Source organism: Sceloporus occidentalis, unplaced genomic scaffold, assembly GCF_023333645.1.
Source record: "Sceloporus occidentalis isolate IW3139 unplaced genomic scaffold, rSceOcc1.0.p SCAF_8, whole genome shotgun sequence".
Classification (NCBI taxonomy): domain Eukaryota; kingdom Metazoa; phylum Chordata; class Lepidosauria; order Squamata; family Phrynosomatidae; genus Sceloporus; species Sceloporus occidentalis.
In genome coordinates this window covers 33,765,600-33,793,404 of record NW_028316988.1, presented here as the reverse complement: position 1 = coordinate 33,793,404, position 27,805 = coordinate 33,765,600, and the positions used below count along the sequence as shown (strand labels likewise).

Here is a 27,805-nt window from a genome sequence, read left to right as displayed (position 1 = left end):
GGGAAACGAAGGACTCAGCCATGGGTAGGTCTCGCTCTCTCAGCCCAAAAGGCAAAGCTATGCAAAGAAAACCCTAGAATAGGATTGCCTAAATCAGGGCCAGCTTGAAAGGACATAACAAAGCGGCTCAGGTGCCCTCTGGTCTTGTCCCAGGAGGTCATCGTTGTGTACTGGTGTTTTGTTTACAAAGAACGCAGCGCATGCTAGTGTGACAACTTTTTATTTGGTCCAACAAGTCAAACAAGATGTCACATTCAAGTTACAGGACTCTTACTCACAAATGGATGTTCAGATCAGAAACAACGAGGTTCTGCTACAAGAGAGTAAGCTTCCACAACCTGGAGCTCCAGGTTTAACAGGTGGTCTTCTCCCCCGCCTCCCCCTGGCCACAAAGGAGGAAACATCAAGTGTATCTATAGACATGGAACAGCTGCCTCTTGCCTGTGTCCTCTGGTGTCTTAAAACTGCCTAAGGCTTTGGGAGATGCTCTCATGTGTCCAGTAGAAGGTCTAGGCTGGAGCTTAGTTAAGAGGCTTCAAAAGATTTCTATGTGCTGGAGTTTGGCACTGGAGGGCCTTGCCCCTGGTCTGCTTTTGGAGAGTGTATGCATGTAAACCTTAGAAGTGACACTGGTAAGCTTTGCTGGAAGTCCTGCAGTTGTTTTCCCTTGGCCCCTGGCTCTGTTTTGGAAGGGACAGCTTGCATCAGTATGTGGATTCTTGTCTCCATTATTGGGGGAGTCCTTTTAAAAAGTAGGTGTGTTTTTTATTATTATTATTATTACACTTTCATTATGCAAATCCCCCAGTCTTCACAGAGCTTGGTATATTTTGATTTGGGTAGAGCCAAAAAACAAGGAAGAACTGGGCAAATCAAGGAGTCAGGAGCAGCAGGGAGTAAAATAAAACTTGCACTTAAGGCATTTTGTTTATAGCTGGGTGTGTGAGAGAAAGTATTTGCCTTCTATAAAGCCTCCTCTGCTCCAAGCCTGGAGCCAGTGACTCTTCATTAGGTTAATTTGAATCTGTTCTGTCAGAACTGATTTAGAGCAGATAAGGTCCTGGCAGCCGTCTCATCATCATGCTTGGGATGTATGTCTGTGCCATGTATAAGAGCCTATGATATTCCTCTGGCTCCAGTTCTGTGTAACCAAATCATACATTATGAGGGGCGTCACCTTAAATGTACTAACGCTTTGGAATTACAGGTTGGGTTTCCCTTACCCAAAATGCTTGGGACCAGAAGTATTTTCTGTTTCAGATTTTGGAATATTGGCATATGCCTATTGAGTTATCTTGGAGATGGGCATGTGCTTTGGGCTAAGCTATAGGGCACGGCCTACCTTCCTCGACGTGTTAAGATGTGCCAGATGCTCTGCAGTCCCGAGGGCTGTATTTATGGCCTGGCAGAAATGAAAAGGAGGGATCTGCTTGTAAGGATGCCTTTGCTTTGTTTTTTTTACCTATACTGGTGCTCCAAGAAATTGTCTCTATTTCTCAAGTCCTGTGTAGAATTGCTTCCCATCCCTGTGACAAGTAGAAGCATTACAATATTTTTAGTTTAGGGGTTTCATGCTACCATCGTGGCTACATCCCACAGAACTTTGCGACTATAGTCTCTCTGAGGGAACTTGGAGTTTGCTCTTTGAGAGAATGCCACTGCTGTATGTAATCCATAGGAATCATTCTAGTGGTCTCCAGCAAAGGTTTCTAAGTGCCTTACTACAAATCCCAAGGTTCTGCAGAATGGAGCCTTGGAAGTTCAGGCAAGATCAAGCTGTTGTAATCGTATATTAAAAAATTGACAAGACATCAAGGCCACTGAATGCTCGATTTCAATCATGGACGTCCACAGTTTTAAGCACCACAAAGCATCCTTTAAAAATACCGTATCAGATATTAACAGGCCAGTCAGGGGAGGTGACATTTTTAGAGCTCTGCCCTAAATTGAACCTGCAGCAAGGACTCTAACCAGCCACTGTCCCACCGGCTTCACAGTGGACTGAACCACCAACGTTGGTTTTACCTCAGCCCTGAAACAATTCTGTAGCTCTTGGAGGCAGTGACATTATTAGCTCATGCTGAAAAATAATTTCCCCAAATTGAATTAGAGATGAGTTCCGTGAGAAACCAAACTGCCAACAGACGAAGGCAGTGCACCAGACATGTCAAAATCTTTCCTTCCTGTCTTTAAAAATAAAAAGTTCTTTGGAGTTTTAATCGTAAAAACCACAACATTATCACAACAATATACAAACAATGCCTTTTAAAAAGAAGCACAAAAAGGGCTTCTAGCCCCAGGGTTTTCAGAACCGTTTTTGGACAGGCATCTGACACTTCCACATATGTCTACACACAAGAAAGGCAACCTCTGGCCAGTAAGGCCAAACAGAATAAATACAGACATTGGGGTGTTTTGGCAGCTTTTCCGCCTGATGTTGGCTTCCCTCCAGCAAGGCCTGGGGGACTGGGTTATACCCTTTGAGCTGGCCCTGCGTTGGCTTTGTGAGCCTTGACTGCGGGGTTAAGGTCGGGGCCTTGAGTCTGACCCACCACCTGCTCAGTGTCGGCATGAGTGGCCTCCCTCGCAAGTTTACTATAGAGACCGTATACCTGGGATTCTGCCATCTGCCTGTCATTTTCACGGGGAGGAGGCAGGTGGCGGGTGACTAACTCAAGGGCATCCATGGTGTGTGGATGATGAGGGTAGGGAAAGGTTGTCTTCTTCCTCATATCGCTGTGTCCTGACTCTGGTCAGAACTAGTGATATTCAGAGGTTTGGTGCTGGTGGACTGCCGGGCAACCTGTCCTTCCACACTGTGCTGGATCCCGTAGCCAAAATAGATGGCAAAGCCTAGAAGGAGAATGGGGAAAACTTTTGGTCACAAGAGCAGCTGCTGTTCCCTTCTTCCAATGCTGCCTCCAGCCCTGCTGTGCATGCATCGCACACCCAAAAGCATCCAAGCCATGACTGCAGCATCCCAGATATCCCAGTTCCTCATGTGGGATTTCATGAGTGGAGTTGCACTGGTAGTCTCACCTATGGCCATCCAGACAGCAAAGCGGATCCAAGTGCCTGAGTCCAGCTGCATCATGAGATAGACATTCACCAAGATGCTGAAAATTGGGAGAAGTGGCAAGCCAGGCACCTGAGGAAAAATCAGAAAAAACAGGATTGTACAGTTGAAAGGCCTCCAAGGGTCACTTAATCCAAGCCTTGCCAGTGCAAGAAGAATCCCTGAAAGGCAGTCATCAGTTTTTAAAGTCTCAAAAATGGAGAGTCCACTAGCTCCCAAGGTAAATTATTCCACTGTCAAAAACCTCTTGCTATCAGGTTTTTCCTAATGTAGTAGCAGAAAATGGATTTCAACCTTGGAGAACTGAAGGGAGAGCCTGTGTTTAGTGACTTGAGCACTGGACTTGAGCACTGGAGATCAGGGTTCGATTTCCCACTCAGCCGTGGGAACCTAACTGTGTGATCTTGCACAAGTCACACACTCTCAACTCCAGTAAACCCCATGATAGGGCTGCTGTAAGTTGGAAGTGACTTGAAGGCCCTGCTAGCTTGGTGTTTACCTTGAAACTGAGGTGTGTCTTGCTTTGTGGCTGCCTCCAGATGACAATGGTGCCGAGAAGTGAAATGCTGAGGAGAAGTACGCAGGCTATGATGCAGCCGACATCGCCTTCTGTGAGAGCTACCCCTTTCTGCGCCAGGATGCCACACAAGGCAGTGATCATGATAGCTGCGAGGAAGGGAGACCCAAAATTAAAAACCAAAACAAATAACAATGAATAATGAACAATGGATAACTAGTATCTAAAATATATTGGACAGTTAAAGCAAATTAAAACAGTTTACTCCCATTTAGGAACAGCCATGGTCTCAAGCATTGTCACCTGTGAGCTCCACATTCGCACAAAGTGAACTAGAACGCATAATTGGTAGAAATCTTAGAATGAGACCTGACCACCTGGTCCCATCTCTACTTGGCACTTACAAATGATGGTGCTGCTGATATAGACAATGCGCCCCGAGAGGCGGGTTGGGGTGTCCGCCTCCGGGCAGAAAAGGTTCCTCCAGATGAACTTCTCCTTCAACACAATTTGGCTCTCTGTGGCCGCACGATTGATGATCACCTTTTCTTCTTCGCTTCCGTTCACCTCCAACATCTCCAGGTCTCTGGAGTTGGTAAACAGCTCAGGCTGGTACCTGTCATCAAAGATGCAGAGTTAATGCAAGAATATGGGAAGCTGCCTTAGATGAAGTCAGACGTGCGCACCAAGAGTCCACTAAGACCACTTAAGGACAGTTCGGACTGGCAGCTGTATCTCTCCAAGGTTTCAGGCAGGATTCTTTCTGAGCCTTACCAAGAAATGCTGCTGCAGAGTGAATTTAGCCTCTTCTGCAGAAGAATGTTAGCTTCTTTTACTCCATATGAGACTCTTGGGGTCCTTCAAACCTATTATGGTCAACTATGGCTGGCAGCAACCACTCTCCAGAATTTCACATAGGATTCTCCCCTAGTTCTAGCCTAGTTCTAGTTTCTCTAATGGGATGTCTGTGTGCTGCATTGTTATCTTACTAGTTTCTAAAAAAGTCTTTGTTATCTTTGTAGTTTTTTTAAGCTGCAGGTGTTTCAACATGACTGATAATGGTTTTTAAACTTCCACATCATCGTGGTTCTACTTGCATGTTGTTTTGACTTGCTGGTAAGTGACCTTGGATCACATATGGAGAAGAAGGCAGGATCTAAACTGAAGAATTGTTTTAAAGAAATAAAGAAACAGACCGCCAAACAAGCAGCGACATCATGAGGGAAGGGATCTCGGCTCTCTGGTGAAGCCCAGAGGGAACCTGACTGGGATCCCTAGAGAACTGGATTGGGCCCCACGGTCTGAAGTTCCTCAGCTGAGAGACCCACCTGAGGATGAGGACACAAACAGCCACCAAGGAATATGCCAAGAGAGTGCCAATCGACATGAGGTTAACCAGGTCCTTCAGCTCAAAGAGGAAAGCCATCAGGGCTGCAAGAAAACAGGAACCATGTCAGTCCCCAAGCAAGCGGATGGGGATGGGGACAGAAGGGGATGGAGAGAATTCCATTACTGCATCCATACCAGCAATGATTCCTGACACCACAGTGGCCACCAAAGGAGTCTTGGTCCGGCTGTGCACCCGGAACAGAAACCGGAAGAGAAGCCCATCCTCGGCCATGGCGTAGATCACGCGCGGCATGGGAAACATGGAGCCCAGCAAGCTGTGTTGGGCGGAAGAGGTGCAGTCCAACAAATGTGCAAGGCCCCATGATCCTCACCTCCTGCTTTAGGCGTTCGGTGAAGGCCTCCCTGTCTTTTGCGTGTCCCCCCTAACCCCCCCCATGTTCCCTTAAGCACCAATGCCAGTTTTAATTTGCTGTTTTTCTCAGCTATATTTAGAGATTGCTGTTCTTAGTTCCTTGGCATCTTTTGAAACATTAATTGCTAAACAGCTTGGAAAGAGTTCAACCTCTTAAAAAACATATATACCGTGGCCCCTTGTTATCCTTTGGGGTTTGGTTCCAGCACTGCTATGGATACCAAAATCCGTGGATGCTCAATTCCCATTAAATACAATGGCATAATAACATGGCAAAATCAAAATTTGCTATTTGGAATTCATCCTTTTTTAAGAAAATATTTTCAAGCCATGGATTTGTGAATATAAAACCCATGGCTATGGAGGGCCAACTGTATTAGAAATGACTAAAAGCATTACAGAAGAACATTTGCGCCTCGTTGGCCCGCCAGAGATTGAAATGCCACACTCTCAGATCCTGGCTCTTCTCACCTGGTGGAAAGGGCACAGAGCGAGCCAATGGCCACCACATAGCGGGCCGGCTCCCACCCCACTGACTTGAAGGCATCAGGCAGAGGACTCTCCTTGTTCACCAGGAAATAGGGCACCATCAGCGTCAAGGAAGCCGAGACTCCAAAATAGGCCACAAAGCAGATGAGGAGGGAGACAATGATGCCAATGGGGATGGACCGCTGAGGGTTACGGGCTTCTTCACCTGGAGAGAGAGAGAGACAGACAGACAGACAGAAAGGATGTGGATCATTATCCCAAGAAAATGCCAATGGAAAAACTCACAAACTATATCCAAGGGGGACAAAGTCTTTAAAAGGACAACTGGGAACATGTGGCTTTTGAACCCACAAAAAAACTCCCAGAATCTTTGCTTTTTACAGTCAAAAATAGCCACTCTGGAGCCATAAATGCTTAGTCTGTGCCTTCAGTTCAAATGCTTTGGTTAATCCTGGCTGACTGGAGTAAATGCCCAATGTTCCTTGTCTCCCAAATAGCAACCCCCCCCCAAAAAAAAAAGGCACCAGAAGTTACTTCTGGACACCAGTGACCATGCTGGATCAGGCAGGGTTATAAAGAGTCCAGACTTGGCCTCCTGACTCGCAGTCCCTGCCCACCGCAGTTCCAGGGAGGAAGGACAAAAACAACACTTAAGTGTTTCCAGTGTGCAAATGTACACAACTGAAGAGCCACTTCACACTCCAAACTTGCACTGCTTGGGAAAAGAGCATTCCTATGAATGAGGACTCTGCTATGCAAAAACACAAACGCTTGAGCTTCCGGGTAAAGCAGCCAGCCATGGCTCCAAGTCTCACTACTCATAACTCACTTCCCAAAGCAGATGCAGGAAATTTCTCCTGGGAACAGAACTGATATGGAACAGCAAGCCAGCCTACACCCAGAACGAGGCAGGGACCCTGCACAAATGTACTGAGCAACGCAGCATGTGGGCATCATCTGGGTATTAGCATCCCCCTCCCAAAGCGTAATGAGAGATCTGGAAGGTACTTTGGAGGCCATCTATGATATGTTGATATATGGAATGATATGTTGATACATGGATTTTAATGTGCTGTCTTGGTTCTAAGATGTATTTTATATATGGAAATTGGTGTTACGTTTTTATTGTTGTAAGCCCACCTCAATCCGTAGGGAGAGGCGGGAAATATAAATATACTTTTATTATTATTTATTATTATCTAGTCCAACCTGTATCAATGTGGATTCTGAAGCAAACGATGAAACTGGTAGCATCCCCAACAGATGCGTCTGTGTTCTCTACTTAACCCAATTGGGTTTCTTGACCCATCATCAACCTGGTCACCCTCTTCTGGACACACTCTAGCTTGGCGACGGGCATTTTAACATGTCTTTGTTTTTTTGTTGTATGCTTCAAGTCATTTCTTATTTATGGTAAGGATAGGGAAAACCCTTATCATGTGGTTTTTCTTGACAAGAGTTGTTCAAAGGAGATTTTGCCATGTAGCGCCCAGAAACAGACACTTTACTCAAAACCTGTCCTGACCGCCACAGAAGAGAGAAGATTACTTCCCGCACCCTGAACACTTTGCTTCTGCTTATGTGGTCATCCCACTGCACTCTTTGAAAGCAATGCTTTACCCGTTGTTGCAATGCAGTCAAATCCCACGAAGGCATAGAAGCATGTGGCAGCACCTGAGAGAATCCCCTGAAAGCCGAAGGGCACAAAGCCGCCATTCCCAAAGAGTCCAGGTCTGGAAGAGAAAGAAAGCTAACTCGGTGGAAACATTCAAGGAAGCAAAAGAAGTAAAGATTTAAAAACACACAAAGCACCATTTCCAAACATGGGTGCAGGTCCTTCTCTCAAAGCCTGAGTCCTCACAAATAGGGATTTTCTGAGCACTGCCTTTACCCATCATTGTTCCTCTGGGCACAAGACTAGGTCCGCCGGGCAGCCAGAAGCACCTGCAGCAGCCAAATGTGGACTTACTGAGAGCAGAAGAAGATGGAAGCTGCCAAACTCAGTCCACAACCAAGTGGCAGGGAAGGTCCTCTTACCTGTTCCCATGCTCCAAGAATTTATGAGAGCAGTTCTGAAAATCGTTCTTGGACAAATTCCAGTTGTTGACATCTCCCTTCACGAAGCCGGCCACGATGACAAAACTGAGGACCAGCAAATTGATGGCGGTAAAGATTTTGTTCACGAGGGCAGATTCGCTGACGCCAAACGACAACAATCCTGCAAGGGTGGCAGCATTTATTTACTGGAATTTAATGCACTTACGTATCAGCACTCAACCCTCCAGCATGAGAGGAACGGCGGGGAATGGGACGTTGGACAGCTCTCTGAAAATAAGAGGTTCTGGGACACAAACCCCTGAGTCCCAGGTGTAGGAATGCTTCACTATAATCATATTCACGTGTTCTAGGAGCCCACACAACTGGCTATATTGTCTAAGAGATTCTAGGAGGTGTACCCAAGAAAGTAACTTCGTAAAGCTCTGGCCAGTGAATCTATTTACCCCCATGGTTGGTATAATGGAAAAAACCTTCCAAATGAGCCCAGGACTGGAGTATTTGAAAGGCAGCCTCTTTGCACCTGCCACTTAGATGAGATATGCAAAAACTGTGCAGCCTTTCAGATGTCATCAAACTGTAGCTCCCCCCGCTCCTTCACCCTTGGCTCTGCTACCTAGGGCTGATGGGAGTTGCAGTCCACCAACATCTGCTGGCAGGCCACACAATCCCCAGCCGTGTCTTGACTGATGGCCAAGCGGAAACAGCAATGAGCTTCTTCTCAATTACATTCTTCCTTGGAGGTTAGGACGTGGGCTACAAGGAAGAGGATCTTTTGGGGCACACGAGGCACACCACCAAACCCATCCTGTTTGCCTGAGCTTCTAAGAGCAATTAGTCAGAAGAGCTTAAAAGAGCCCTAAAGCTGGATCAGACCAAAGGCCTGTCGATTCCTGCATTCTTCTTGGCCAAACAGAGTCCTGTGGGAAGCCAGCCAGCAGGACCTGAGTGCAGCGCACCCTTCCATCTCATGGTCCTCAGCAATCTCTGATTACCTCTGATACCAGGGATAACATGCAGCCATGGTGGCTAGTGGAAGGCAGGCTTCCCCTCCATGAATTTGTCTTTGTTGTTGTTAACTGCCCTCAAGTTGACTCCACTTATGGCGATCCCATGGATGAGACATCTTTGACCCACTATCCTCCACTGCTCTGCTTAGGTCCTGCAAATTCAGGCCCATGACCTCCTTGATTGAGTCGGTCTGTCTGGCATGGGGTCTTCCTCTCTTTCTGCTACCCCCTACCTTTCCTAGCATCATTGTCTTTTCTAATGATTCTTCCCTTCTTATGATGTGCCCAAAGTACGACAGCCTCAGTTTCATCATCTTGGCTTTCAGGAAGATTTCAGGCTCGATCTGGTCTAGGGCCCATTTATTTGTTTGTCATCTTGGCCATCCACGGTATCCTCAGCACTCCTCCCCAGCACCACATTTCAAATGAGTTGATTTTCTTCTTATCTGCTTTCTTCACTGTCCAGCTCTCGCATCTTTTAATCCCCTCCTAGTTCATATCCCACTACTACCTCTTGTGGCAGTGACCTCCACAGCTTATCTAGGCACAGTGTGAGGAAATGCTCCCTTTGGAGCTGCTCTGGATCTCCCGGCATTCAGCTTCAGTGGATAACACCCCTCCCTGCCCCAATTGGGTTCCAGTATTATGAGACAGAAAGCCATTCCATCCTTTTTCTCCCCACCATGATGCATTCCAGTGACATGTTTGAACTACAGCTCTCAATATCTAGCACTGCCAGTGTTGCAATGTTAGCTGATGAATACCAGAAGCTGCAATCCAAAAATGTAACTTTCCAAAAAAGTAACTCTCCCAAGCTATGCTAATTGCATACAGCTCTGCCGCATCAGTAAGAATTCAGATTTTCCTGCTTCTTGTGTTTTTAGAGGAGATAACTAATGTTTCTAGCAGCCTAATTTAGGGGAGGATGTGGTTTTTAAGTGATATCACAAGCTGCTTTGAGGGCAGTCACGGCACAAAAGCTGGGGATGCATTTCTGGGATGAGTCCCACTGGCTCAAACTAAGTCCGGTTCAGCTCTGCAGCCTGAATCGTACAAGAAGAGAATCCCATCGGCTGGGAAGGTCATCTCACCTGTAAGCAGCAAAACCAGGAAGAGGGAAAAGAAGTCAGGATATTCAGCCAAGACATTTTCCAGATGCAGGGAGGTGTGGTTCTGGAAGAACCTGGAGATGTGGCCTCCAATGATGTGGTCAAAAGTGGAGCTCCAGGCGCGAGCCACACTTGCTGTCCCTGGAGAGAAAAGAGAGAAAGGGACCTTTGTTAACTAAAGCCTTTAGCCTGCTTCCTCTGCAGCAACTCCAGATGCAACACCAGTCCAGGTCCAGGAAGGACCATCATCTCTTCTCACTGCAAGAGGAAAAACAGGGGTGGTCGAACTATCTGGCCAGGTGAGGCTTTGCCCATCTAGCCCGCAACACATTTCCCATCCTGCACAGGTGGTATAGTGTATATTTATTGATTGAATCATAGGATCATAGAGTTGGAAGAGACCCCAAGGGCCATTCTGTCCAACCCTCTGCCATGCAGGAACTCACATTAAAAGCCCTCCCTGTGACAGATGGCCATCCAGCCTCTGTTTCAAAACCTCCAAAGAAAGGGATTTGATATTTTTTGTTGTTGGTGGTGGTTTTTCGGGTTATGAGGCCATGTTCTAGAAGAGTTTATTCCTCCAGGCTCTTCTCTGAGCTCTGTGTCACATACTCTACCTATCATATAGGAAAGGATGAGGTTCCATCCCGTGGTGAAAGCCCAGATCTCCCCGACGGTCACGTAGCTGTACAGATAAGCCGAGCCAGCCTTGGGGACTCGGGCTCCGAACTCGGCGTAACACAAGCCAGCCAAGACCGAAGAGACGGCGGCGATGAAGAAACAGATCACAATGGCAGGGCCGGCTTGGTCTTTGGCCACTTCTCCCGACAAGACGTAGACGCCGGCCCCCAGAGTGCTGCCCACGCCGAGAGCAATCAGGTCCAAAGTGGAGAGGCAGCGGGCCAACTTAGTCTCCTGCAAGCCCAGGTCTACCGTGCGCTGGCGGATCAGCTTCTTCCCAAAGCTGCGCAGGGTTTTCCTCAGCATCCTGGCCAGTTTCAGGGGGCACCAGATGTCTCCCAACAATCTGGAAAAAGAAAAGAGAACGATGCACCCTTTAACAGCCAGCAGCAGACAAAGAGAGCATGAGTCAAGGAGAAGGTTTGCAAAGATTGTCTCCAGAAGAATCAAGCAAACAGCAGGATCATCATCATCATCATCATCATCATCATCATCATCATCATCATCATCATCATCATTTTCCCCATTAATGGGGTGTTTTGACCAACTCCTTCTGGGGATGGATGCATCTGCAATACATCACACTGGATCAGTTTCATACCACTTTCCCTGCCATGGTTTTATCCTACAAACCCTTTGGAGTTGTAGTTTTGCAAGGCACTTTAAAGAGGGCCAGCTTGGCATAGTGGTTTGAGCGTTGGACTACGACTCTGGAGACCAGGGTTCAAATCCCCGCTCAGCCATGAAACCCACCATGTGTCCTTGAGCAAGTCACACACTCTCAGCCTCAGGAGAAGGCAATGACAAACCCCCTCTGAAGAAATATGCCAAGGAAACCCTATGACAGGTTTGCCTTAGGTCAAAAAAGACTTGGAGGCACACAACAACAGCACCAACAAAGGCACTTCAAAGGTCTCATGAGAAGACTGAGGACTACATCAGTTTAATTCTGCCGTGTAGACAGGCGCTCAGGGTACCTTGGGTGTTGCAGTTCAGGGTGAGGGCATTGCCAATCAAGGATTTCCCAGGATGGATCCATGGCAGCTAAAACTGGGATCAAGCCATCAGATTTCCACAAAACAGTTAGGCCAGTTTGGTTTGAGTTCAACTGTCTTGATTTCATTCTATGGAATTCTGGGGAGAGTTGTTTTGATGAAGCACATAATGCCTTTATTCTACACAACTCAGTCTATATAATGCCCTGACTCTGGAGACCTGGATTCAATTCCCCGCTCAGCCATAAAACCCAATGGGTGACCCTGGGCAAGTCACACTCTCTCAGCCTCAGAGGAAGGCAAAGGCAAACCCCCACCAAACAAATCTTGCCAACAAAACTCCATGATAAGGTCACCATAGGTTACAAATGATTTGAAGCCACACAACAGCAAATATAGCCATACAACAGCAATATCAGTTCCAGCTGGCATGGTTGGACCAAGGTTCGAATCCCCGCTCAGCCATGGAGAGCCACTGAAGGACTTTGGGCAAGTCCCACTCTCTCAGCCTCAGGGGAAGAACAAATCTTGCCAAGAAACCCCTGTGATACCTTAGCGTTGTTATAGGTCAGAAACATATATTTCAAGGAAGTCACACAAAGAGAACCTTTGACTCCAACAACCATGGCAGCCTTGATCCAAAGGCATTTTAGGGCAAGGCTCCTCTTAGAAACAGCCCATTCTCCACTGACAGTGGTTATATATTACAATCGTGTCTATTGCAGAGGTCCACAAAGGTTAGCAAAACACGAATATCTGCATCCTTTGGTGGATAAACAGCTGCTTGCATAAGCAACTCATGGGATAAAAGGTCTGGAAGGCACCTTCAACAATTAACCAATTTCATCCGAACTTTGGTTAACCAACAACAGGGCAAACTTTTGTCCAGAGAAAGCTAGTGACGGTCCTTTCTCAATGTGAGAGAGAGCGCCTGGAGGTCAGGATTGGGACTCATAAAGGTGGTTTTGCCAGTTTCCTCCTCCAAAATAGAGCCTACAGCCCTGGTATTCCTACACGGCCTCCCATCTAAGTACTAACCAGGGATGACCCTGCTTAGCTTCCAAGATCAGACAGGATCTGGTGCCTTATACCACATTAAACCTGGTATTAGAAAAATATTTGTCCTTTGTAGCTGCACAAGTTCTTTTCAATCATATTCCTATGTCTTCGAATTCAGCGGGGTTGGGTCCTTCGTTCTCTTACACTTGCTATAGCTTTTCTCTTTATTTATATATCCCAGCTTTTTCACAGTCTGTGGCTTGCAAACACTAAACAGATAACATCTAAAAAAGGTTGACATTATACAGAGTTATAAACTATACATAAAATCAAAAGCAGTCAAGAGCATAAATGTTAAAAGCATGGAGTTTTGCAGCAAGGGAGTTGTGTTCTGCTCCTTACTAAAAGGCATCTAGGGTTCAAAAGATAAACATTCATCATCCGTCATTCGGTGGTCAGAAAATCTCCCTGCTTTGGCTACACAAGAAAGTGTATTTTATAGACACATCCTATAATATCCTATAATATTTTTCCTCTTTTCTGTCTGTCTGTCTACCCGTCCATCCTTTAAAAACCCAATTAAAATATTAATATTTATCAACATCATCTTCATTAATGTCATTTATAATCTGCTCAGCCCAGAAGGTGAACAGCTTCTGTGGCGTCCCATCATCTGTTCTGCCTCAGAGAATCAATACAGCGGCCATCTATCCATCAAGATGACCGATAGCACTGTCCAGAAGCAGAGCAGAAACAGAGGCCCACTCATTTCCTACTCTTGCAGCCCTCATTTATGGAGATCGATGACTGTCTCCTTCTGGAGAGGAAAAGAAAAGCCTCCGTGCCTCTAAGAAGAGCCCCAAATGCACCGTCCAACATTTCCAAGATTAAACATTGGGAGGTGTGTGGCCAAGCAATATCAGACTGTGGTCAAGATGGCCAAAGTTAGGAATGAGGAAGGATGCAGACAAGCTAGGAGAGGCCACCGCATTTTGCTTTTGCCTGAGCCGACAGGGAAGGGAAAAATTTGAACTCAATTTGCAGCAAGTTGAAGACAAAGCGGGAGCAGGAGAAAGAAACCAAGACATTTTAAAAGCAGCTGAAGGAGTGGGGATACAGAGGAATAGTCTGGACTGTCCCTGTCAAATAGAGACAGCTACAAAGTATGCCATAAAAGTAATTTCAGAAGAAGCTCGGGGCTGGCGATGTGCAACAGAATGAAGTTCCATGTCTTTTAACCATTGCGTGTTCAGAAGAAGAAACCATCGCTGCAACACCAGCCAAGAAATGGAAATTACAAGGTCCAGAAGCTTATGTCAAAGCCAGATACAGGCAATGATGGAGGAAAAGCCAAGTTCTAAATCATGTTAAGCTTCGGTTAATGTCCTTTTGATTCTTGCTTCTTGAGTCGGGCTAAAAACTTTGAATCTAAAGAATGAAGCAATTTACACAATTCCAGCAGACATATAACTGTTCGTACTCATCCGAAAGTCTAGAGGTGGGTCAATGCTTCCAGGACAGGTTATGCTTTGCTTTTCACAAGGACATGGTTCCTTTTTAAGTAAGAATTAAAGTATGTACAGTATTTACAGTGACCCATGGATAAGTCGAGTCAAGTTTTTGGAGTCTAGATGTACACATGAGTGCATGCAGCATGTATTGCCACCCTGACGGACAAGCGCCATCAATGAGCCAAAGGAATGCCATCCTCTGCTTCCACCAGAGCAGAAGATAATTGCAAATGAAATAAAAAGAAAAGGCTCCCTGGGAAAGCGCAGCTCTGGTTGTCTTTTGCTTTTTGCTTTTCCAGGGCTGGTTCTGAGCCAAAAGAAAACCAGTTGTGGGAAGAGCCCCCAGGAACAAGCTGTGCAAACTGAGAGGTCTGAAGGGTTTTTTTGCCCCCTGGGCTACTGACGGCCACTTTTTTCCGAAACCCAACCAGTGCCAGAGGTTTATCACGAGGAGAGGATGGAACGGGAGGACCCCCAAAAAGTATGCGCTGGGGGAATTCTTTGCCTCTCTGCCTGCAATCCACTTGAGCATGAACCTCTGGGATCACACACTTTTTAGCCTGACAAAAGTTGCAAAGTCCGTGGCTTACAAAAACAAAAGGCTGCAGTTTTCTTTTTCTTTGTGTCTTACATAACCCTTTCTGACTTCAGCCCTAAGTCTGCAAAATGCAAACACATGGCACACACTAAAAGCGAACTTGCTCTGCTACACCAGCCTGGGAAACAATCCTGCCACCCTAGAAGTCCTCAGGCGCTACTGGTCAGTGGAAGCGGAGTCGCCTCGGTCCACTCATCCAAAGGAGGAGAAAGAGGAGGGATGGACTGGACAGACTGATGAAAGCAGCAAAGCTACCCGGCGGCAGCACATTGGGCAGCAGGAGGGAGACGTGGCAACTGCCCGGCTAAGCGGCTTAGGAAAAGGCCTTTTTAATAGTGTGGGAGGGAAAAGTCAGATTAAGAGAGAGGCACTGGTACAAAACACACTGGAGCAGACAAAGAGACCCAGCACCAGGCACCAGGAGGAAACCATAAGGCAAAGGATGGGGAAAGTGTGGCCCATGGGCCCCCAGAAACCCCTAAAATTGGGTACGGTGGGAAATGCAGCCACTATTTCACTCCTTTTGGTGGGGAGCCATCGAGACCAAAGGTTTTGTAAAGAGTGTAGGAAAACTGCCAAGCAAAACTTGAATGTCTTTGGTTTGCGAATCCAAACCCCTAGCCCTATGTGTTTGGAAAATCGGTCTGCAAAGGGATCCTGTAGACCAGTGAATCCCAAACTTTGGTCCTCCAAGTGTTTTGGACTTCCAACTCCTAGAAACCCCAGCCAACTTGGCTCACTGTCAGGGATTCTGGGTGCAGAAGTCCAAAACATCTGGAGGACCACAATTTGGGAATCGTTGCTGTAGACCTTTGAGGCTGACTGGAAGAAAGAAGTTGGTAGCATGAGCTTTTGTGGACATGGGTCTCCTTCTGCAGATACATGGAGTGGAGGGTCTTTTGGGAGAACTTGGGGCATGAGTTTTTGCAGACCTGAGTCTAGTAGTTACTCAACAGGTTGAGTGTGAGACCAGCAACAGAAATGCAGAAATCAGACCCATTCATTGGTCTTTTTGGCAGTCCATAGTATCTGCAGATCTCCTCTCCAGCACCACATCTCAGATGAGTTCTCTTGCTATCCACTTTCCTCATCGCCCAGCTTTCACAACCATACATAGTAATGGGAAATATGACAGCATGGTCCATCTCAATTTTAGCATTCAGTGATATATCTTCACATTTCAGGACCTTGCCTAGTTTCTTCATAGCTGCCCTTCCAAGTCCTAGTCTTCTTATGATTTCTTGATCTCCATTCTGATCGGCTGAGCCTAAGTATGGAAAATCTTGAACTACGTCAATGTCTTCTTCTTCTTTAAAGTTATGTAAATCATCTGTGGTTATTATTTTTGTTTTCTTAATGTTCAGCTGTGAACCTGCCTTTGCATTTTCTTCCTTGATTTTCTTTTGTAGTCATTCCATGTCTTTGCTGTTTTCTGCTTAAAATGGAGGCATGGAATTGTTTGAAGCATAAATAGAGCCACATCTGCGGTTCTAGGATGAACTGGAAAGCAGCACAGCTACAAAACAATACGTAACGCAGAACAACAAACTGAGACACAGGAGAAGAGCCATCCAAAATGGACCTCTCAGCTTGCCTTTTCCATCCTACTCTAGAGCCAACCAACAAATATGGCTGAACTGCAACTCCCAGTGTTCCTCATGGCTGGCTGTGCTGGCTGGGGCTGATAGGAGTTGCAACATCCAAAGGGCTGAATGAGAAAGTCAAAGGTGTGATGGGATCCAAGAGGTTTTGAGATGGGGCTCCTCTCATATCGAAACATCTCCATTAAGAGAGCCAAGCTGGACAAAACCACCAAGAGGTTAGTGGTGAATATTTGTTGTTGTTGTTGTTGTTGTGTGCCTTCAAGTCATTCCTGACTTATGTCAACCCTAAGGCGAATGTATCATGGGGTTTTCTTGGCAAGATTTGTTCAGAGGTTGGCCATTGGTTTTCCCTGAGGCTGAGAGAGTGCGATTTGCCCAAGGTCACCCAGTGTGTTTCATGGCTGAGCTGAACATCGAACCCTGGTCTCCAGAGTCATTAATATTGTATTCCTTTTTGTGCAATGCCTGATCACTTGTTTCTGAGAAAACTAGGATTCGAAAACAACCCTGGGTGAAGCCCGGCCTCTCCAGACGCAACTGGGCTGAGCATTCCTCATTGCCGCTTATGCTGTCCAAGGCTGCTGGGAGCTGCAGTCCAACCTCAACTGGAAGGCTGCATTGATTGCCAACTGGCTGAACATTTTTCTTATCAGAAGAGCATACAAATGTACAGTTTTCCCCTGGAGAAGGGAGGCTAATTGCGCCTTTGAATCTTCATGGGATCCTATTAATAGAGGATAATTTTACTTCTGCAGAGGAGGTCAGGTTTGCCTGGCCTCAGACACCCACCCACCCCCAAAAACGACTGCAAGCCAGCCCCGGTTTCTCCTACGCAGGAGCCAGGAGCGTAGCCAAGGTTACTGCTGGAGGAAAGAGAGCCCAAAGCCAGTGCCAGCTAGGACTCGCACAACAGCCAGAAGAGCTATTCCTACACACACAGCACACACACACCAGCGCTATCAGCTTTCTTCTCTCCAGCTAATTCCAGACTGACCGCCTGGTTTCTACGAAGAGAGCCTCAGGGGGCCCAGTTCCCACCATCCAGCAGCTGAAGTGGTCAATCTTTTCTGCAAACCAGGGCTGGCTCTTTCAATTGCAAGGGAAGGAACACTGGGCAGACAACTCCTCCTTCCCCGCTTAAGCAATTCCCCTTATCTCCCGGCTTCTGTGTGCACAGAAGTGTTTAACCTTTACTTGCGGAAGGATGTGCAGCAACTTTCCATCACAGGAATCATAGGATCACAACGATGGAAGAGACCCCAAGGGCCATCCAATCCAACCCCATTCTGCCATGCAAGAAAACATACAATCCTAGAGTTGCAAGAGACTCCAAGGGCCATCCAATCCAAACTCCTTCTGCCATGCAGGAAGACAACATCCAAGTCCTCTCTGTGACAGATGGCCATCCAGCCTCTGTTTGATGTGCTTCCTATTAAAACAAGAGACCATAATTTGGAAATGTTTGGAAGGAAAACTCCTGGATTTGGTCATTTTCAGCTTATGCCTTGGCTCCAGTGCTGTTGTTTGGACCAATACGCTTAAATAGCTATGGGCATTAAGAATGCGATAGGTAAGGTTTTGGGTACCAAGCCTCACACACACTACCTTCTGTTCACATGGCATCTTGTGGGTACCTGCATCTCTAACAAGGCAGAGGAAAGGGAAAAGAATTACAGTTTTTTTACCAGGACTTTGAAGCAAGCAAAGCCTAAAGCCCAAATATCTAGGAAACGCAGTCATAGGCGGATCTCGCTTTTCACCACCAAAATATCCGGCTTGCCAGGAACAGGTCATGAAAATAAAGCTGAAGATAAGGAGAAAGTTTGCCTCACAGACCCTGGACATGTTTCCTTTTTTGCCCTACAACTCTCAGAAATCTCTAGCCACCCGAATCCTGGCAACCGAGGATCCAAAATAATTAGCTTATCCCAGCTCTGCGCTCCATCAACATTATGGATATTGGCAAATCGCAGCAGCGGCAGCAAATCAAGACTTCCAAAATGGAGAACGGAGACCTTTTTTAGCATCTTTTTTAGCATCTCATGTTAGCATCTTTCCTTGTTGTTTGTTTCTTTCCATTAATTTAGGCAGGAAAGGGACTGCCAGACCCAAGAAGCGCCAGGCTCTCTGCAAGAGCTCCACCACCTGCTGTACCCATTACGAATCCCGACAGGGAGACACAGACACGCAAAGATGGCCTCCTTATGACTGTGGCTGTTCATGAGGCGTAACTTATTAAAAAGACACACGCATATGCCCCAATGTGCATCTTCAAAAGAACTATTTGTTATGTATCTCAGCCAGGTCCCCAGTTCATAGCATCATAACATCTGGAAGGGAACTCAAAGGTCATCCAGTCCAACCCTTACCAATGCAGGAAAGCCACTGCTACGACAGCCCTGACGGGTGGTTCTCTGGGCTTTGTCTGAAAACCCACAAAGTCCACCATTTCTTCTCCTTCCACAATAGTCCACAGCAATCCCTGGGAAAACCTTCTTCAAGATGCTGGTTCTAAATCCCTTTTCTTGGAATTTGCTCTGGAGCAACAGAAAACCAATTTACTCTCTCACCTGTTTGGCATCCCTTCAAATATTTCAAGACGGCTGTCACATTGGTCCTTCATCATTTGTTTCCTAAGCTGGACACTTCAATTTTTCCAAGTCAGACGTATCATTTTTCTTAAGTGTGATGGACAGATTATTATTTTTAATTATTATTATTATTACTCCAGATGTGGTCACACCATGAAGGCAGCATGACACTGGCACTTTTATTTCCAAATCCCTTCCCAGGGGTAGCTGCAACGCCATGAGGTTAAAAAACCTAAGAAAATCCACCTTTACAACCCAAAGGTGTCAAATACGTCACACTGGCTTTCAAGGCTTCACAGGGTTTTTCACCAAGAAGAGGTGGTAAAATAGCGTTTGGGAAAGAGAGTGACAGTGTTGGGACCACAGCTTCTACATCTTGGATGTTACTGGTCATGTTAGTACAGAGATGTTAAGTACCTTCCCCATGGACCTGAACAAAAATGAAGGCAATTCGGCTTTACCATTTGCAAATTACAACTGTTTTTCCATTTATGAAGCCCCAGGTCCTACGATGGCAGAATGCCTTCCATGTCTCTTGGGAATCTCTTTCTAGTTATCGTTGCTATTGTTATGTGCAATTGTTATGTGAAAAGTTGGGATCTTATAGACTGATTGATTGACTGATTGACTTCACCAGTATGCATCAAGTATGCATCTTTCCTCCATGGCTAAGCCTCCGTGGGACAGCAGAGCATCTGAGGCCAAGGAAAAGCAGGATTCCCAGGCTGGAAAACAAGACGAAGCACACCTGGCCTCTCCCTACCACCGTGAAGGATCTTCTGGAAACACGAAAAGGAGGAATTAAGAAACCCAAGAAGGAACCAAGAGGAGAAACAGGGCTGCCTGCCACACAAGGCACCATGATGGACTGGGCCATCACCTTGCCAATTGATCCTTCCTTTTTTCAGACAGAAATGATTCATGGAAGGATTACACTTTACAGGGGCCTCTTGCTGAGAGACAGTTGCGGAGCAGGAGCCATCTGAGCGTGAACTGATGGGGACAAAGGTCCTGGACCGTAGCGAGGAAGCAGAAGCCGCCAAACGCATCAGACGGCCACTGGAGAGGAAAAAACAACAAGAAGGTCTCTCCCATCTGTTGCGGCAATGTGGCTCCCATGCGCACATCGGACCAGCTCAGTTACTTTCCCTTCACAAAGATGGAAAAGGTTGGAACGCATACACACACAAACTGGAACTTTTGTTATATTCCAAAACAGAGCAACAGGACACGAGGCTCATCAGTGGGGCCAAAGGAACAAATGGGGCAGGTTGCAAGTGGCCAGGATCCAAGGCAAAGGGCATTTGGGGGTGAAGCCCATAAAGGAAGGAAGGAATCCCAACTGATGTAGTCCTGCTGGATAATCCCTTCTGGTGCAATCTTGGATGTGGCTTAAGCAAGGGATAGCAGCCATGAAGTTATCCAGATACTGCTGGACTGCAATACCCATCAGTCCCTTGGTAGCACAACCACCGATGAGGAATGCTGGGAGCTGCAGTCCAACAAAGTATTCCAAGTATTCTTTGTTGAATAAGTCGCCAGGCCATTTCAAAGAAGCAAAAGCAAGCGAACAGCCCAAATAATAAAATACCAGAAATTATATACAATTAAAACAAATAATCATACAAAGGTCGTTTAACTCCTCTGTGCAAGAAAAAAAACTAGGCTAATCCTTTTTCTACTTCTTGGTTCCTCGAGGTACTTGCTTTGACAGGAAAAAGGGCAACCCTACACAAAGTCACAAAGTTGGCCCCTCGCAACAAGAAAGTGCCGCCCAACAAGATCTGGAGGGCTGTGTGAGATCTGTTCATGTTTAATTTTTTACCCTTCGTTCACTCCTGGAACTGTTCCTTCACCACCGCTGTTCCAATCATCTTAATCTCTTCTTTTTAATTAAAATATATTTTAATTGTGCCTTGTTTTGGGAGCCATGGGGAAACGGTTCCTTCTCCCTCTGGACCGCCTTCACATCTCAGGGCTCTGTGTATTCACCTGCAACCTTTGAGGTGTTTCAAAGGTGTCTGTGCAACTCCCTGAAGCCTGTATAGAAGCAAATCTGAACATGGTGCTAATGAGGTCTGCTTTCATTCCGGCTGTGCGACAAGGAGCCTCTGAAATGGAGTGCCAGAGAAAAGATCTGAGGCACCTTCCTTCTTCTCGCTAGGAAGCCGAGTTTCCTTCAGAGGATGGAGCCTTTCATCTAGCAAGTCATTTAAACAAAAACCCAGGCAGGAGCCGCACTTAGAGAGGCTTTGCGCACAGACACACCTGGGTCTATTCAGGCTGGAAGGAACTGTGCACTGTTCCCCTTGTGCTCTTCTCCGAGATGAAGGGGTTTCCGTTCAACTCAAGGTCTTTGCATAAACCCTGTTTGTGGCTTCTGGCCCCCAGCTGCAAGAAAGTGCTCTTGACCCACGTCTGAGCAATGCAAGAGGAAAAGAAACTCGCTGGCAGGGATAGAACAGAGCTCGAAGGAACCAGATACGAGTGGGAAAGATACAAGGTTCTTTTTGCCAGGACTGCTGCCCTATATATATATGGCACTCCAGCACAAAGGTGCTGTAGGAGGGCATCACAGGGATGAAGAGATATGCCATCACAGTGCAGCTGGGGCAGGATTGACTGGGCTAGGGTTGCCAATTCAGGATCCCCTTCTGTTGTTGATGTTGTTGTTGTTGATAACGGCCCAATGTCAGCGCACAGCAACCCTATGGATGAGACATCTCCAAGACTCCCTGTCCTCCACTGCTCTGCTTAGGTCCTGAAAACTCATACTCCTGACCTCTTTAGTAGAGTCCATCCATCTGGCATGCGGTCTTCCTCTCTTTCTCCTTCACTTTTCCCAGCATTATTTTTCCCCAATGAGTTGTGCCTCCTGCTGACGTTGCCAAAGTACGATAAACTCAACTAGGTTTGCCTTAGGGCCATCATAAGTCGGAAACAACTTGAAGGTACACAACAACTCCCAACAGGAACTGACCCACAAAAACTGCAGACTTGAGCCCTGACCAGCCTAAAAGGGGCTCCTGTAATTTTAATGATGCACCATAATGCTCTATCAAGCAGGACAAAGGTACCTATTAAGGGTCATCTTCCTGGCTATGGTTGACAATTGGGCTTTGGAAGGCAAGGTAGAGGGAATACCTTTGCCCCACTTCATAGAGCTTTATAGTACTTTGTCTTGCTCCACGATCTGTTAAAGATTACCGTTACAGGAGCCCTGTCCCATATTCCACTTGGCCACCCTACACTCTGTTGACATTGTGGTTCTTGGGTTCAAACAGGGCTGCTTCAGCATATAGCTGTGGCTACGAAGCCTCTTGCCCAGGGTCTCATCTCTGCCTGTCTGCCACAGCAGCCATTTATATGAGTCAGAAGGTGCCTGCGGCCGGGTGCAAACTCACACAGGGCAATGCTACATATGGAGGTGGAAATGCTTCCCTTCCTTCCCTTTAACCTCAAAGGTGCAGGAGTTTTGAAATGCCACAGGTAACAATGGAAGGAAGCCGGGATCCCCTGCAGACAGCCCTGCCAGATCCCTTTCAGCCTATGCCAGCCCTCCCACGGCGCATTTCCTATTCTGCAGCCCATTCTGGTTCCCAGTGAACTGGAATGCTGGGCAGCCCTCCAAAAGTGAGCACACTTCAGGCGCATGAACATCATGACTGTCCATGGTGAGCAACTGGAGCCTGGTGGCCAATCTGGAAAGACATTCAGACCCCAGGACCACCTGGTGACATGATCCAAAGAGGTCTCCTGGAGCAGCTGGAATTGGTTGGCTCCCCACAGTTGCCAACCAAGTCTGCAAGCAGAACATGAGCGCAACCATTTTGTTCTGGGGCATGTAGTCCCCTTCCAAAAGCAGCTTTCCCATTCCCTGCTGGAATGGCAGCCATTGGCTCCCTCTGTTGGGACATTGGGATGCTTCTCACGGGACTCGGCCAACCAAACGAAATGCCAGCTGGTGCCAAAGGACTTATCCTGGGCAGAACTCATCTTGTGCCCATTGCCCTCCCTTCATTCCCTCCGCAAAAAGGCTGGGCATGGAATTTCCCAGTGACTCGCCAGCCTCAGGCAACAGAGGTCTAATGAGGGGGGAAAACGCAAGCAGAATTGCAAAATAAGCAGAAAGGTTGGGGAGCAGTAGGAGCGGGCAAGGAGAAGCACACCTGGCCTGGGACAAGGATGGAGGCCCCACTCTTGAGCCACTTGACCAGGGATGGGATGGCATGGGAGGATGGCCATCCTCCGCCACCTTTCCTGCAGATCCCTCTCTGGGGAATACTCTCATCTGGGGATTCGGTTCTCTGTCAGCAGCACGTCCCCCAAAAAGGAAAGAAAGCCTAACAAAATTTCAGGGGATGCAGGTGCAACTTTCTTTAATTTGGGAAATGGGAGAATGGCATGATATTCTGCAATGCTTGCTGAATTTGAACACTGTTTGTGTCTTAATGTTTGCACTAAAATGGGCAGCGCAAGGCCAGGAAGTTATTTTTGTTCTTTACAATATGTTCTGTCTACTTGATCTTTATGAAACAAATGGCTGACTGTTTTCTTGTTGTCATTTGCATTCGAGTCATTTCCAATTTATGGCGGCCCTAAGGTGAACCTGTCTTGGGGCTTTCTTGAAAATATTTGTTCAGAGGGGGTTTGCCATTGCTATCCTCTGAGGCTGAGAGAGTGTGACCTATTGTCTAAGGTCATACACTGGGTTTAGATGGCCGAGGGGATTCGAACCCTGGCCTCCAGAGTCCTGAAACCACTGTTTTCTTAGCCTGTGGCTTATTGCATCACCCCATAGGACGCGTCTCAGTGCTCCTATTGTCTTTCCTCTATCGGTTTGGAAATCTCCCATTTACACTCCAGTGAGTCCATTGTGTGCAGATGGGGACACAGTACAACATCTCCCCCTTGGAAGCTCCCATACTAAATAAACCTACCCTCCCCTGGCACAAATAAGCTAAAATGTATGTAGGGTTTGAATCTGTCGACTTCAGATTTTGAAAGGGAGGCCGGCTTGACAGAGAGGGGCATGTGTCCTAAGAGTCTGGAAGTCACACCAAAGTCACGATCCAGTCCTAAGGACTGGAGCATGGCTTTGGTGCAGCTTCTGGACTCTTAGGATGCATGCATCATTTAAACTGCATACTGCCAAAGTGACCTGGAGCAACTTTATTTTGGCCTGTCTGTATGGGGCCTATATTTCCATCTGTTCTCGATATATCCACCTTCCAATTGCATACTGTATATCTTTTTGGATCTTTCCCAAGAGCATATCATAAATAAAGAGTATTGTTCTTTAAATCCAATTTATTTTTTCTACCCAACCCACTCCTTGTTTGCTCTATATTCCAGTCTTTTTCTAGGACTATGCGTCTTTCAAATAGTCCTTAACATACAACTTAGTTTTTCATCCTTCTATTATATTTCACTATTAATAACCATATCACCAATTCTTTTATTTCCTTGTAACCTTCTGTTGCTAGCTTTGGGCATTTATGTATTTTAGGTCTTTCCCTGGAGTAGGTTTCTAACTCCTTAGTCAATTTATGTATCTATGTGTATTTGTTTAGCCATTTTTGATCACAGAACCTTAGCAATGGTTTCCAATCTTTTTGTTTAAATTTAAAAGCAGGACGGGTAGCCTTGAAAGAGAATAAACACACAACCGAGGCACCGGCGGTGTCAAAATACTGCGCATTAACGTTTCGGAAGAAAACAATCAGGCTGCTAGCAGTTAGGAAGTGTGTGTGTGTGTGTGTGTGTGTGTGTCAGACCAAAAAACAAAAGGTTCATGGCCAAACTGGGGATCGAACCCTGGCTTCCAGATTTATAATCCAGCACTGAAACCACTATGCGCCATGTTTAAAAAGGTAAAGGTATCATTCCCCATTGACAGGTTGCCGTAAGTTGGAAATGACTTTATTAACTCCGGATAAATAAAACATCCCTTGTTTATCAATACGTATATTCATTTGAAATCTGATTTACTAACTTGAGGGTGTCTCAGTGGTCAAACGTAATATAAAGCATGGCGGAAAAGTACAGTTTAGCGAATGACATTTAAAAAGTCGAGACAAACTCAGCTGATATCTAGATCTCAAGCTGGATCTCCTTGTCTTGCAAATAGAATTTAAAGTTGATTTTGTGGAATGAACCTCCCATCATCCACAGGGCCAGAAGGATGAGTCTGTTCGAATAACCCTTCCATACCATCTGAACTGGGAACAGCAAAATGTAGGCCTATGATTAACATCTAACTGATTGTATGTACATTGCTGTGTACATTTACAGGGCTCTATAAATCATCATCATCACTATCACCACCACCATCATCATCATCATCTTTCTTCTTTCTCCTATATGGTTTTTAACATCTTTGCCTGATGAAGAAGCCAGGGGTGCTTCGAAAGCCTGCAACATGTACATTGTGCATTTGGTTGGCTCCCATGAAGGAGGGTTTTGGATGATGCCGTTCTGGATGATGCAACAGATATCTGGTAATATTTGTTCTTTCCAACAAACTCAGAACCAAACTGAGTTCGCTAGAAACCTCCGGTTCCCCGGCGTTTTGCAAAGAAGAGACTCAACCTGTACGGAGGTCACCTGCATTTGAGAAAAGGATTCGGGAGCTGGAAGGTGGCACCTGGGCAGAGGAGGAAGGTGCTGCCATCTCTGCCACATAAACAGAGGAAGCAAAGAGGATGCCACCTGGCAGGTCAGTAAGCAGCCAGGTGAGTGCAAGGAAGCCCCAGGACGATTGGTGCCTTCCTGGCAGGTAGGAGTTACCTGGAAAGAGCGAGGAAGAAAGCTGGTGGTGGGTCAACCTGTGTCCTGCCAGGATGGACCAGGCTTTGGCTCTGAACCCAAGGTGACCAGCCACATCCTCCTTTTCCAGGACATGTCCTACTATTCCAGCCTTCTGCCCAAGAGGGATTTTCCCCCATAATGTCCTCCATTCTGAGCATCGATCGCTAAGAAGCATCGGTTTACATTTCTATTCGAGTTCTCAGCCTCGATTTGGGAATGTCCTACCTGTCAGTGGTTTGAGTGTTGGGCTCCTAGGACCTTCTGGAGACCAGGGTTCAAATCCCAGCTCAACCATAAAACTAACTGGGTGACTTTGGTCCAGTCACACTCTCTCAGCCTCACGGTGGGATGGCAATGGGCAAGCCCCCTCTGAACAAAGTCGAGTTGCCGTATGTCAGGAGCCGACTTGAAGGCGCACAACAACAGCAGCAACAACAGTCTTAGAAGTCACACTCTCTCAACCGCCGCAGAAGGCAAGGGCAAACCCCCTCAGAACAAAATGTTGCCAAGAAAACCCCATGAAGGGTTCAGACCCTTAGGGTCGCCCTACAACAGCAAGAGACTCAGAAGTCACACTCTCTCAGCCTCAGGAGATGCTCTCAAACCAAAATACAAGTTGGAAAGGACTCTGAAAGGCACCCTACAACCCCCACCTTTCCCTCGCAGGTCCTCCTTGGCAGCTAGGTCCCTCTTGTCTCAGGCAAGAGAGTGCCTCTGAGCATGGACAGAGCGCTGGCTCCTATTCCCAGCTGCACCTGTTGCGCCTCTACCTGGCCAGGTGAGGAGGATGCCAGGGAGGCTGGGGAGGCATCCTACAACCCCCACCTTTTCCAAGGAGCAGGTGCTCCTTGGACCTCCTCCTTTGGGTCCCTCTGCCCTGGCAAGAGAGTGCCTCTGGGCATGGGCAGAGGGCTGGCTCCCAATCGGCTGCAGCTGGCCAGGTGAGGAGGATGCCCGCCTTCTTACCTGTCCCTCGCTTGGGACGCAGCGCAGCTCCTCCAGCCGCCAAGGAAGGAAAGCGAAAGGAAGGCGAGGGCAGGAGGCGCAGGACTTGAAGCCAAGCCCCGGAGGAGGGAGGGAAGCGGCCAAGGACAGCCCTCCTCCTCCTCCTCCTCCCAAATTGGGGGACCCAGCGCCCCCTCCTGGCCAGCCTCGGCAGGACCTTCCTCTCCAGGCTCCAGGACGCTGCTGCTGCTGCTGCCTGCCATCCAGAAAGAGCCAGCCTGGTCTCTTGCTTTGAGAACTGCTAGGGCTCCTCAAAAGGTGGCAATGCCTAGTAGTAGCAGCAGGGCAAGAAGGAGGCAAAAGGAACCCAGAGCTTCAGGGCACAGCCACCCCACTAGTCTGCTTCCTCTGTCTTTTGCACACAACAAAACACACAGTTGTGCAAACAGCCAAGGAAGAGGTAGAACAGGTTTTCTAGTTCCACTCCTCCCCAATTTCTCCTAAATGCCCTAAAGGCCTGTCTGATCTCCAAATCTAAGCTGGGCCAGCCATGGTTAGCCCTTGGATGGGAGACCCACGAATGCCAGCCGGAGCGTGCTAGATTTCAGAGGAGGGGGCTGGCGATACCCATCTGACCTCCTGCTTACGGTTGTGATCAAAATGTTGATGGTTTAAACATTCTTCACCATTTTGGACCATATTGGACTTACACTGGATTCCTGGTTCCACTGCAGAAATAATCTGGTTTGAGACCGCTTTATTTCTTTGCTAAATGTCTAGTATGGTTATATATGTAACACACACAAATCATAAGGGAAGACGCTTAGACTATAGGCATGCTGTCTTGTCTGCGTTGTGTGCCTTCAAGTCATTGCAGACTTATGGCAACCCTCATAGGGTTTTCCTGACATGCTTTGTTCAGAGGAGCCTTCAAAGTTATAATGCAAAGCTCAGATTTGGTTAGATTTGCAGAATAACTGCTCCTCTCCTCACTCCAAAAATAGGGGTCTCTCATTCAAGCTATGTCAGAGAAAAGCTTTCCAGCCCTCAAAA

At 46.9% G+C, this 27,805-nt stretch overlaps 1 protein-coding gene across 2 annotated transcripts; it reads right to left on the bottom strand.

Moving 5' to 3' along the window:
* Positions 1-204: 204 nt before the first annotated feature.
* Positions 205-26,829, bottom strand: SLC7A3 (solute carrier family 7 member 3). 2 transcript variants are annotated; one of them, XM_089536171.1, is made up of 12 exons: positions 26,774-26,829; positions 10,636-11,045; positions 10,001-10,159; positions 7,882-8,062; positions 7,465-7,577; positions 5,827-6,049; positions 5,118-5,257; positions 4,922-5,024; positions 3,998-4,209; positions 3,576-3,742; positions 3,040-3,148; positions 205-2,853 (listed from the first exon to the last, which is right to left on the bottom strand). In XM_089536171.1, the coding sequence occupies exons 2-12, from the start codon at positions 11,003-11,005 to the stop codon at positions 2,729-2,731; spliced, it is 1,902 nt and encodes a 633-aa protein (XP_089392297.1). In that variant the 5' UTR covers positions 11,006-11,045; positions 26,774-26,829; the 3' UTR covers positions 205-2,728. The 2 variants fall into 2 exon arrangements, with proteins under 2 accessions (XP_089392297.1, XP_089392296.1); XM_089536170.1 differs by lacking the exon at positions 26,774-26,829 and adding an exon at positions 11,677-11,778.
* Between the last annotated feature and the right edge of the window lie 976 nt (positions 26,830-27,805).

Excerpts from the sequence above, each read along its gene's own strand:
- SLC7A3 (XM_089536170.1), bottom strand. The coding sequence starts at position 11,738 with ATGGATCCATCCTGGGAAATCCTTGATTGGCAATGCCCTCACCCTGAA. Across the intron at positions 6,050-7,464 it reads TGACTGCATTGCAACAACGG|GTGAAGAAGCCCGTAACCCT; the intron begins GTAAAGCATTGC and ends CTCTCTCTCCAG. Across the intron at positions 5,258-5,826 it reads CTCTGTGCCCTTTCCACCAG|CTTGCTGGGCTCCATGTTTC; the intron begins GTGAGAAGAGCC and ends CGCCCAACACAG.